Source organism: Buceros rhinoceros, unplaced genomic scaffold (genome assembly GCF_000710305.1).
Source record: "Buceros rhinoceros silvestris isolate BGI_N320 unplaced genomic scaffold, ASM71030v1 scaffold8252, whole genome shotgun sequence".
NCBI lineage: Eukaryota > Metazoa > Chordata > Aves > Bucerotiformes > Bucerotidae > Buceros > Buceros rhinoceros.
The window spans coordinates 51,536-64,417 of NW_010397110.1; the positions used below are offsets into that span (position 1 = coordinate 51,536).

General features: G+C 36.1%; 1 protein-coding gene across 1 annotated transcript in view; it reads right to left on the reverse strand.

The window, feature by feature from the left end:
• The window catches only part of LOC104502186 (WD repeat-containing protein 70-like), a gene marked incomplete at its 5' end in the record, with an annotated part of 44,017 nt that extends 31,199 nt beyond the window's left edge, over positions 1–12,818 (reverse strand). The window contains 3 exons of the mRNA XM_010146121.1: positions 6,400–6,595; positions 10,734–10,833; positions 12,735–12,818. Of these exons, the coding sequence (XP_010144423.1) occupies positions 6,400–6,595; positions 10,734–10,833; positions 12,735–12,818 (380 nt within the window). The remainder of the gene's footprint in view (positions 1–6,399; positions 6,596–10,733; positions 10,834–12,734) is intronic.
• Between the last annotated feature and the right edge of the window lie 64 nt (positions 12,819–12,882).

Consider the following 12,882-nt stretch of genomic DNA (forward strand, 5'->3'; position numbering starts at 1 on the left):
AGGAAATTACCTTCTTCCAATCCGAACAAATGAGTATTACTGGTATGTCTTGTTAAATCTCTACAAAAATTTAAAAGGGTCTCAAAACGATTCTACAACTTGGAATACAAATACACTATCATTTTGGAAATATGCCCACATCAGAGTACAGCCTTGGAGAGGCCCAAGGGTATACTTGTTTCAGGGACGTAATTACAACACGATTAGTATCTTTTTGGTACTGCAGGCAGAAATAGTTCTCCATTCTAAAGAAAAATCAACTGCAACTAAGCTCCAGACAGAAGATAAAGCCTTGCAAATCCGTCTGGCAAACTCTTCCAACAACCACATCTATACTATATATGCACGTGAGGAAAAGCGTCACAAGATGCTAGCACTCCAGTAAGTTCTGTTAAAGATCTCAGCACATTTTTTAATGACATGTAGAAAAGAACATTAATAAATACACACTCTCTTACTAATGTCTTTTATTAGGTGTGATGCATTACCTTGAAAAATGCTGCTGTCCTAGATTTGAAGCTGTCCCACCCACCAACCTTGACATGGCTGCTTTGACTACTCTCCTGTTCCCCTCAAGCCAAGATTTTGATTACACAGACACTAGATACCTGGTACATTTTGCCAGGGCAAAAAAGTTGGCAAAGACTCTACTGCATCTCCCACCTGAAATGTTGCCATTGTTAAGAACCTGCCCTCTAAAATGAAGCTGGTTTAGTTTTAAAACGTCCCTGGGGTTTATTACTGGGGTAATAAAAAGATTTTCTTCAGCTTTTCCAGAAAGGTGCATTTTTCTGGAAAGAAACCAAACCTGAAAAGCTTCAGACTACAAGAGATGCTCTGCTTCCTCTCTTCCCCTCCCTTTCAGATTATAACTATGTGAAAAACTGGCACTGACAATCTCACTGGGTTTATAGACCATTAGGAGAAAAGGCAATATAGAAAAGCACTAATCACAACTCAAATAGACAACTCCTCTCTTTCCTCACTTCCCAAATTAATGCAAGTCTTTCACATAAAAAGGAAAACTATAAAGTGGAAAAATATCACCGGGAATTGATACTGAGTGTATCTAAAGTCCTTGAATACACTTGATACAGCAGTATTTCTTACAGTACTACAAAACAAACAATGTAATATATTTGTATAAATACTTACAACCATTTTGTGTCTTAGGAACCATCACTTCCGGTGCAAATGAGGGTGAACTAACGAGTCATTAAATCTAGGCATTTATTTGTTAAATGTAGCTACCATCAGTATCAGCACTGAATTTAATCAAACAGAAAAATACAGTATCTACCACAATGGCTAAAATGTATATAAAATGAACTTACATTAATTCAGAGAAAAAAGTAACTCGTCAGAATTCACATACATAATACAGTATCTATGGCTCTCCTTCTATGTTCTCTCCTTGTTCATCACATGTAAATTCCAGAAATATACAATACTCAAAAAACTAGTAGTGCCCATTCAAAACATTCAGCAATTAACAGTTGTTACTCGTCTTCCCATAAAAACCACACCAATAAGGTATGAAAAATTCCCATCAAAGATAATAACCACCAGTTATTCCTTTCACCTCATGGTTATTCAGTAAAATATCCAACATAGGCTGGCTAGTCCTGAGCCAGCCCTAGGCTCAAACGATGCTAACCTGATAGGAAGCAATTTTCCAAATGTCTCTACTGACAGTCTTTCGTAAGAAAGCATACATAACTGAACAAGCAACGGTGGAAAAGCAATGCCCCTGTAATAAAAACTGCATCTAAAGTCAGGCTTGAGGGACAGCGGCAAGACACCAGGGTGAAGACAGTATTTTATCCATATATAAAGGTCACAAGATTTCAGATTACAGAACTGCAACTCACATAACTATTCAAGAAAAATTTGTTTCCTTCAGGGTCAAAAATAGACACCTGTGTTTTAAAGAAGTTATTTCAGCAGCAAAATATTATAACAAAAGAGAGACAGTCTCACAGTACATCTGGAAACAAAACAAAAGAATTATTCAATGGAGCTTTCCATTTCCCCTTTCCCGGTTCTGCCCCCATGCATACCAACCACAGCCTGACATACAAGCAAGGAAAAGGAATCAGAGAGTTCTCATAACAGCAACACCTGCCTTCCTTGGGGCTTACAGGATCATACTGTGATCACCAATCGATCAACAGGAAATCAGGAAAGCACAGCTGCTTCCTGATTCCCTTCACAGGAAAGAAAGTAACTGAGATCATCAGTAAGGGGAGGCTCTAGATCCCAAAGGCCTCTGGCATCCATGCTGACACAAAATCTTCATAGTTATAAATTAATTGTTTAGACTGAAAACCCACAAGCCTCATATTTCTGCTGCTCTGCTTATTCTCAACCAAATCTATTCTAGACTGTTTTTGTAACTATTGTCTTAAGTTCAGACAAACTTAAATCACACCAGTCTGCAAGTTACCGTTCTGTCTGAAACTTTTCAATGGGGTCTTTTAACACTGGCTTCCAGTAACTTCACTTTATCGAACCAGTTGTAACACTACTCAATTACATATACATTAAAAATTAATACCACAGACTTGCTGGAAATTAAAATAGCAGACAAAGTGACTACTGAGAAAGACAGGTTGGAGTAAAATCAGCTGTTTACACATGTTGTTTTCCCTTTGGCATACTAGAGAAGCTGACAGAACTAAAGCAAGAGATTCACTAAACAAGATGCCCACTGCCCTTTGGAAAGAAAAAATGAAAAAAAAATTCAGACTCAGAATCCATAAATATGACAGGCATGCAAGCTATTATATATTTAAAAAAAAAATCCAAACTTCATTGGCACATGACAGACATTAAAGTAACAATCCAGGGGTTTTTTTTTTTTACAAAATTATTTGTGTGGACAATAGACTGCACTTTAGAGTTTTCAATGCACAAAAGCCCTACTAAGGTCCAGCAATATTTGTGGAAGACAACAGAAAACAGCTATGCAGTCACTACAGCACAGAAGGATTAAAAAGAAATAGTTATTTTCTACTATGTTGCTGCTAACACCCTCTTCATAAGTTACCTCTACTACTAAAAGCCTTACTCAGACTTCTGGAACAAATTTATTGCCTCCGAAAACATACACAGTTTTACGACTAAGGAGATGTTATCCATCTTCCCCAATTTCTCAGTTATTAAATAATACTGTTCTCCCACACTGCTATGCAGCATAAATGGGTGCTCAGCATTTAATTACTTTTTTCATATTTATGGAATAAATGAGGAGTCTGCTACAGCTTGGCACTTATCTGCAGTTTGAACACCGTTTTACAGTTTGATTATATTTAGGAATCCATACAGCAATCACTACCAATACAAAAATGATGATTACATCATAAACTGAAACAGCAGCATGTATAGGACTCCCAATTCATGTGAACCCAATAAAACTACTCAACAAGAAATGCCGAAGGATGCCAGCCTTCCGCCAATTATGCACTAAAACAGATGTTGAATATGCAGTGTATTTCCGTCCTAGATTACTTGACTAATGTGGCAAAACTTTCTTTGACACGACCAAGTAGTTTTGCTAATTCAGTTTAGGCAGTCAAGCCCATCACCAACACACTTAATTGGAAGGTGTGTGTATATATATATGTATTTTACTTAGAATGGAACAATAGCAGGTTAAATATATAATGCCTTTTCACTAACCGCAGAAAGCAACATCTCTTAATAGACCATGAAACCAGGGAAAAAGTTTTCCTAAATTTTAATCTAGTGTTAAAACAAAACTATGGTCAAACCACAAGCTAGCTGTATAAATTCTCATTTGCCAAAGAAAATCCAAGTAATTTCTGGCATGAGTTACAAAAACATTTAGGTATATAAGATGAACGACCACTGCTTGGTGAATCTGCTAAGTGTAGGTTTTCAGCTAAATTACAAATTTTCAGCTAAAACATGATTTTCCAACACATGCAAAATTCTCTTAATTATTACAAAGAACAATCTGGAAGCAACCAGTTTAAAAATCAACTTAATTCCTTAAAACCCTGACAAGAAAGCATTCTACAGAAATACAACTTTTTCTTTTCCCCCTAGACAACTGTTGCCTACAGTTACGGTGTTTTCAAATCTCCGTTGGCAAAGTAGTAAGGACACAACATAGAAACAAAGTGATAAACAATAAAGGCTGTGTAGAAAAAAATCAGGGTTAGTAGCTATAAGATTTCTGATGCAAAGTCTCGTGCAATTATTCAATGAAATACTAGCAGATATGTGGTTTAACCTTGGGTTTAGTTGCCAGACTGAAATATGATTTCAAGTTTAAATTGTTTTATTTTTTTGTTGTATACACTGAAATCCCTTGAGCATCTTGGAGAACTTTTACTCTCTCAAAGATTAAAGATACATGGCAGGATTTGATTCCAATGCCTGGTTGTTTCCCTCTGTGTGGCTTCAATTATTCAGGGCTGTAAGTCAAGTTATAAACTTCGGAAGTGTTTATAGCAGAGCAAAAGATTGGGATTTCTTCTAGGAATAGAAATAGGGACAGCTAGGGAAAGCTGTGATTAAAAAAGGCTTGCTGAAGGGATACCAAAGAAAGAACAAAACACCTGTGAAGAACAAGCATGCGTTTTTAGAGAAGTACCACTTCCTAGTACATACATGCACAGTTACTAGCTATTAATAGGTACTTTCAGAACTTGTTCTTTGTGGGTTTTTTCCAAAATGTCAAGCATTTGGGTTCACCACAATGCATATAAACATTAACACTCTGTATGATACTGAAATAGGGTGAAAAGTATTTAGAGACAAAATTTGAACAAGACCAAACATTTCCTTCAGCATCAATAAACCTAAGTGCTTCTCAAGACAGGAACTATTATTCTGATGACCTGTTTGAGAGATCTACGTTTGATAAAATTTCTTGATAAAGCACTGTACTTTAAGATTTTACTATGAGTTGAAAATGCACTTACAAGCAGAACTTAGATGGGAGAACAGATGAAAATGGACAGAAAACAAGGAGTGACTTCAATATGGCATGATTCAAAGGAACTGAAATCTGCTGAGGCTATGGCACCCTCAGGAATATGGACTTAGTCCACAGTGTCATAACAGCCAAAAATTAAGAGAATTCTTGATACAGATCAACAGTAAGTCAGGATTACAAAATTCTCAAGGGAAGTTTGGGATTTACCTTCAGATGGTACCCTAAGACAGAGTAAGTTACGTTGGGGTATAGAAGAGATCACAAGAGACATGGCACTAAAATGTTCAGTATGATAATTGAATAAATCTACAGGCATCAATGCATCAAGCTAAGGCATATGAATTTCTCATCACTTATCCCCTTGGAGAAAAACAAAAGGGATCATATATGGTTAAGCTCACTCTAAAAAAATCAGTTATGTCATTGCTTAAGAAGTTCCTCTTACTCATTTTGAGTAGTCTAAACATGTGTTTTAAACTTCATAAGATGCAAGCAAAGAGATTTTATAGGTGTTCTGGTGCAAGGACCCATGACAACAGGAAAAGAACACACAGAATGAACACCTAGTCGAAACTGAGAAAGAATTGACAAGAACCGCTTGAGACACCTGAGAATCTCTTTTTTTAAGACTAGGTTTCTATTTGTGTAACAGGACACACAGTTTTTTTCTGCTAGCCAATGATTCAAAACAGCCTAAGTAAGGCTCTTTTTACTGGTCTTCTATCACTGTTGCTATAAAACAAGACGGAAACCATCATAAAAAATTCACTGCTACAAAATACTGAATCCAGGAAGTTCTGGAGACTGATCATCAAACCATTCAGCTTTTAACTAAATAGAGATTTGTCAACTGAGTGTCTGTGATACTCAAGTTAGGGTGTTAGGGGTTTCCTTGCTTTTAACGAGATAGAAAAGACAGTCTACACTTACTCTAACAAACTGGTCTGGCACATATTTAGATTTAGAAAAAAATCAAACCAGAACAAAGAAACAAAGCCCTCATTACCACAGTTCATCTTCTCTGAACAGTTTTGGCACAATTGTACTCTCTCGATTCAAATCCACCTCTACCTCTCCTTTCTCATAAAAAATTCTTCACATGCACTGGGAAACAAACCATATAAAATATTTATATAAAATAATTGTCTGTGTAGTGCTTTCATAATGTGAAATCAAAAAAGAGTAAACAATATATACTAACTAATGATGAATTTTCCTTGAAATTCACATGCATTTTTTTTTTAAATCCTGGAATTTTTTAAATGAAAACAATTACTTGTATCTGTTGAATAATCATTAAAAAAAAAACCACAAAACCCCTGCATTTCAAACAACATTCTTCATCTGCAACTTCAATCATACAGGAAAGAGCACACTTACAGATTAGAGATTACTTAAAGCATTAAAACATCAAAGACAAACAAAATACTTACATCATCTTCCTCTTCTGTATCATCATTATCATCATCACTATCCTTGAACCCAGGTGGAAGTGGTGGTCCAATGAATTCACCATCTTCATCATCATCAGAATCCTCAACTGGACCTTGAGCAGAAGTTTTGGATTGCACGGAAGGACCAGTTGATTCTTCATCTGAGCTATCTTCACTTTCACTGCTGGCTGTCTCCCTGCATGGAAAAATGCTAAAAATTACAATTTAAAGAACATTGGCACACCCATAGGAATTTTCAGATAAAAGATGTTGAGCACTATTGTAAATTTGTGAACACTGAAATTAGCAGCAAAACACAAACTGATTTTTATTAACAGAGTATAGGCCCACCATCATCTTGAAACATAAACAAAGCTTTGAAAAGAAATAGTGATGGACAGTTCAAAAAACTGGACAAAATAAAAAAAGTTAGATTATAGAAACAACAGTGGCACATCAGTAGTATGGATTTTAATACTGCATAGAAGCCAACAGATTATATCTTTGTAGAGCATTTCTGAGACTCTACTTCTGGTTGCAGCTTGAACAGATGCTCTGCACCTATGCTGGCTGGGTGGAACTCAAAACATTAACCAGCCAGGCTCACAACTGGAGTGAGAACACAAAGCACCTGCTTTCTAACTACTTGTAAAGAATAACAGGGCATCGGATACTTCTGATCAAATGTTTGATATTGTCACAAATCTAGATTGTAAAAGTTACATTAAATTATTGTTCTGATGTCGTTCAAATGAGTTGCGTGAACACATTATTTTTGGCATTGGAAAATTTCTGAAAAGTAAGCAGAGCTCTTTAGTCCACATTCATTAAGTCTACTCAAAATAAATGTGGTCCCTCTGCTGGTAGTTACGAAGTAGGTCATATTCTAACTGGCAGAAGGTCTGAAAGTGGTAATTAAGCAGAAGACTTTGCCTTTTAACTAGAGACGGTATTTCATTACAGTGATATCTTGCAGAGGAAATGAGATACTCCTTTCAGATTCTGTGAGATTAGCTCAAATTGCAAGACTTGGTTGGAAGCTTGTGTTTTAAGAACTTGCATGCGAGTTTAAGTGAGGAGACTACAAAAGACAGTTTAACAAAGAAAATAAAAGGAAGACTACAGAGTCTTTGCGTATTTTAAAGTTTTGATTATCACTTAAAAACTATAATAAAAAACACACAAGAGCATAATTAAGGACTGAGAAAATAGATTGTAAACTATATAATTGCAACAAAGAACACAGCCCCATGCCACCCCTCAAACCAGTTGCACACAAAGCAGGTAGTAGGTTGCACAGCAAAGATTTGTGTTGGATGAGCAACTGAAATTTTATTTTAGGAAGAAGTTAAAAGAAATTAATACCAACACAAATTAAGTCCTCAGAAGTTAGTGATTAGCAGGGTTTGAATATCTGAAAGCTTGTCTAATTTTTCCAGCTATATTTACGAGCCTAATAAAAGATATTACCTCTACATACAAACCTTGCTTAGTGATGAAACACATTTAAAGACCTAGATCAGGATATGATTATCTAATAAATCTAACTCAAATAAAAAGAACTTCTCTTACTCTACAACAACGAAGTAATAAATACCCTTTTTCCAAAAGGAAGCTTTTCCAGCTTGTGAGGAATGCCTTGGAACCTTCCAAGTTCTTCAGATTAATTATCTCCAAAACTAACAACTTTATAATACACTGTGCAAAAGATTTGTGTTTTAAGAGTCAATATGTATACCCAACAGAGCAAACCATGTATCTTTTTTCCCTAAACTATTTAATTACTTTTGGAGAGGAACCAAATATACACTGCAGCTGCCGGTGAGAACAATGTATACAACATAATGATTCAAGGAGCCCCTTCCAACCTCCAGTCCCAGAATTTCAGATTTTTCCACAGACACCCAAGAAAAATACCTAACTTCCCTCCTACTTACCTATCTCTATCAATTCCCTCCTAATTACCAATCCCTTATTCACTGGAAAGGATAAATCGATCAGTTCAAACATTTCAGTATTTTGAAGAGCAGTGTAATCACTCTGCATGGGAAATGACCAGAATTGCAAGGCTATTTTTCATCACACTGCAAGCTTGGCAGGGACAGCCAAGTACTTCAGCTACAGCTCCTTGTACCCTCCATCCTCACTGGAAGAAAGTGTAGGAACATCACAATGCAGCCAGACTAAAAGCTCGTCTACCTTTCTGACAACCAGGACTGGTGCGGATAGAAAGGTCAAAACAAGTGGTGTTGCCTTTGACTTTCAGCCTTACTGTCTTACTCTACTAGAGGCTGTAAAGAACGAAAAAACAGTTTGCTAGCCCCCCTCTCAGGATTCAGAGAAGTATGAGGAATTTTTTGTTTGTTTGGCTTTGCTTTCCCTCATTACCTCCTCAGTAAGTGAAACAAGCTGTAAGAGGGAAAAAAAGAAAGCTGCATTAGAACATGGATGGCACACAGACAGGGGAAATAAAAAAAACATTTGTGCAAGTATGTGGGCATATCCCCCCCGTGTGTTCACTCTCCTCACATCATCTACTCTATCTTCCGGTTTTTTCTTTCTATACACCAGCAGATGTTTTCATTTCATAAAGCAAACTTAGTACTATGCACAAATACGTAAGTACCATAACTACTATAAACATTTCTCTACAGCAAAATAGCTCAAAAGCAGAAAGAATCAGTGGTTCTTCACATTTTTTTGGCGTGTCCAATCCCTTTTTAACAATTAAAAAAAAATTCACATGACAGCTACTTGGAAATTTTAAAAAAGTAATATCCAGGAAAATGTTGCCATTTTCAAAGAACAGAACAAGCTATATTCTATACTAGATCAGCTTACAGTAACTAAAATATACATTAAACTATTGAGAGTCCTATATCTCAGACTTAAATTGTCAGTTGTAGGATTGTTGCCCTAAACTAAGGCTGAGTCACAATGGCTTGACTCCTTCACTATCTTCTTGGTTTTAGTACAAAGTACTAAGCTACATGTCATATTTTACAAGGAAATATAAAACTTCCAGGAGACACCTTCATGACAAGCCCTCCCTTTTCAATGCTTGGTAAAAACTAAAAAAGAAAGTTGAAAACTGAGTACCAGCAGAACTCTTGTAAGTCACCAGAGCCTACCAAATAACTTGGAAATACTGAAAAGTATGTTATCTTCCTTCAGACAAAGGCCCTGGAGTTCTCTTCTGTCGAGTCCATTAGCAAAATTATATTACTAGAGCAGAGCTCCGTATCACCTGACTGCTTTGCATCTGACCATTTATTTTAATTGATTCTTGACATTGAAGTCATCCATATACAGTATACTATCACATTATATTTAAATTGACATGATCCCTCATTAGTTCCCCCAGTAAGTATCTAAGCTCATCAAAAGCAAATGAGAGCACAGAATATTTTTCCCTCATGCACAAGGCATAACACAGGATTTATGCGGTATTATATCATGCAATCAGTTATTTCAGTGGCTCATTTGTGTCTTCCATAGAGCAACAGGCAAAAAGTATTTTTAACAGAAACTTGTTCACAGTCTGAAACACTAGTTTGTCTATAATAATCTACCATATGTAGATTAACAGCCCCTAAGATACATATCTAGGTATGCTAGAGTCTCACATGGGTTACTAGAATTCCAAAGACACAGAAACATAAAAATTTACAGCGCACTGATCTCTGCAATCCCTGTCACACAATGACGTTGTGTGGCCCTCATTACATTCAGCTACTTTTGATTTCTCAGTATTTCAGAATTGAAACTGGCAAAACAGTAGCATTTCTTGTTGGTCAATAACAAACAGCTGCCAGCAAGTTTGAGAGTAAATTCCAGACTGAAGTCAAAGCAAAACATTTTAGCAACCCCAGTGTTACTCCATACAATGTGCATTCAGAGGCTTTCCACCTCCTCTGCTTTCTTTTTCAGCAGGCATTAACAAGCATGTTCTGACTACAGGTGGGAACAGTAGCTGCCCATTAAGTCAGCACATGTAGTCATTGCATTTGCATTAGAATTTAAAAAAAGAAAAAATCCATAAAGCTGTTGTTCTTTTTTTTAAAAAGTATGCCAAAAAGGATTAGGGAGGAGACTGCAAAATTCATGATTATATGTACATAACATATACATAAATATACACAAATACACATTTTTAAGAAAGCATAGACAAAATAAATCTTAAAGTCAGTATTTCCAATGAAATACTTCAGGTAACATAAACATGTTCTCATAAATTAAATGAGTTAAATGACACTCATGCTCTCAAAAGAATATGAAGAGGGTTTTCGTGATAAGAAAGCTGTTACATGGAATCTCCCACCACATCTAAGTACCTTTCGGTTATTGCGGACCCAGCTCCTGTGGCACTGGATGCTGAAGCTGGACTTCTAAACTCTTTCTCAGCCTGGTCTTCTTTCTCTTTTTCACGAGCCTCTGAAAACAGAGAGCGCATAAATGACAAATAATTAAGACTTTTAGAAATTAATAAAATTAGAGACTTGCTGAGGGCAGTAAAACAAATTCCTGCACTTTCAGATCTATATGAAATACTTGAAAAAGTAACAGCACATGAAGGATTTCACCTGAAAATAGATTACTTTTCCATGTATCTTACATTTCCACTGTTACTGAAATGACTACTCAGAAAAAGAAAATATCACAAGGAAAATGCAAACACTTTCCAGTTGTTAGTTTGTACACACTATCAAACATAAGTTGATCATGTAAGGATGCTGACATTTCACTATATTCAACACTATACTAAAACAATATGATTACTTCAAAGAGTTAAGTTTTCACAGTACACAGAACTAAATTAGTACATAAGTATACACAAGTGTACATAAGTGAATTCCAAATATGATTTAGAGAAAATAAACACAAAAAGTTGTTTAAGAGTTTATTCCCACTTTACTTACTGAAAAAGAATACCTGTAGAACAGTGCAACAAAATCAAAGTAAACACAACCTTCCCTTTCAAACTATAAATAAGAATTGTGGGATTATGACAAGGTAACAGAGCAGCTACTGTATTTCTAAAAGTGCTCTAATAACTTAAGCAGAGAAAAGTTACTTTCTCCCTGTACAAGAAACATCACTTTCTTCTTTTTCTCACTGTTTGTTAACTAAACTAAAAAGTAAAAGATATTTTGCAGCAAAACTAGGAAACATTTTCCTCTGAAGAGAAACACAAAAACCTGCAAGATAGAGCACAAGGAAAGGTATTTTGATCTCAGTTCTTTCTAACCACAGTTTGGGTAGCAGAGGACACCTTTCCAAAAATTACCACAGATATTCCAAAAAATATCAAGAAATATGAAAACAAAATGCTCATATTACCCTACTCTCACAAAATGCTGTAAAACATACACCTTTTTGACAACCACATATGAATACAGAAATTTATTTCTAAGTTAAGCAGCAGAATTACACACAAAGCTTTGACATTTTTTGGTAAAATTATCAACCTGATAAACAACAAAATGCATTTTGCTTTCTATATGGTTAAGAGCCTAGAAACCTTTCAGAGGGAGAGGGAGGGATGGAAGACATTCAAGATGCAGCTCAGGATGTCTTGACTTAAAAATATTATGGTTTTGTAATCACTTATTGGATTTCCCTCCTAAACTAAAACATGGAGTAAGCAAATGATCTCTCATAAAGAACGATAGCTCAACCTGAACCAGGATCAAACATAAAAAGCTTTCCAACACAGAAACACACAGTGTTGTGCTTAGAGCCAGCCAATACAAAAAAAATGGTTGAAATCAAGTTTTGGAATCCATTTTATGTTTGAATTTCACAGTGTCCAGAAAGTCAATGAGACTTCACAGAGGTCTGTTCTTGTTGTTCTGTACATAAGTATAAAAATAAAAACAATCCACATTATAATTATCAAATTCTTTTGTACAGACTTGCTTTCTTCACTGTAATGTGGTTCACCTTTATTAACTCCATAAATAACAACACTTCAGACAGCAGACTGAGTGTGACCTAGTAAGACAGAAGTTGCTCTACCATTTCCCTTCTAACACAGCTAAGCTGAAGAAGAAAGGGAAAAGTCTTTTGTTCAAAAAGCACTTTCTTCCTGTGTCTGTAAGCTATGCCTCACATCAGGAACCCTGCACATGCATACTGCTCTCCCATACAGAGACAAACATACATAAATCAACAGCTGTACTATCTACCAAGCCCCAACCTGTCTAGGACTGTCTTCCTTGAACAAAACTGCAGGATTTCTGCTCTCTGGAGAGACTGTCTGAGACACTTCAAACATCACACCAAGACCTAACATGTTTTAAAAACCATTAACTGACTACATTCGGATTTCTTACCCAAGACCTTTCTGCTCCTCTCCACTGCAGTTCTCCTCGTTTGCTCAAACATGGCTTCGAGGTCGAAAGTCCGAGCTTTCTTCCCTAAAAATGAAAACAAAAAGATTGGAACAGACACCCTGGCCACAAACACCCCAGCAGCTCCAGC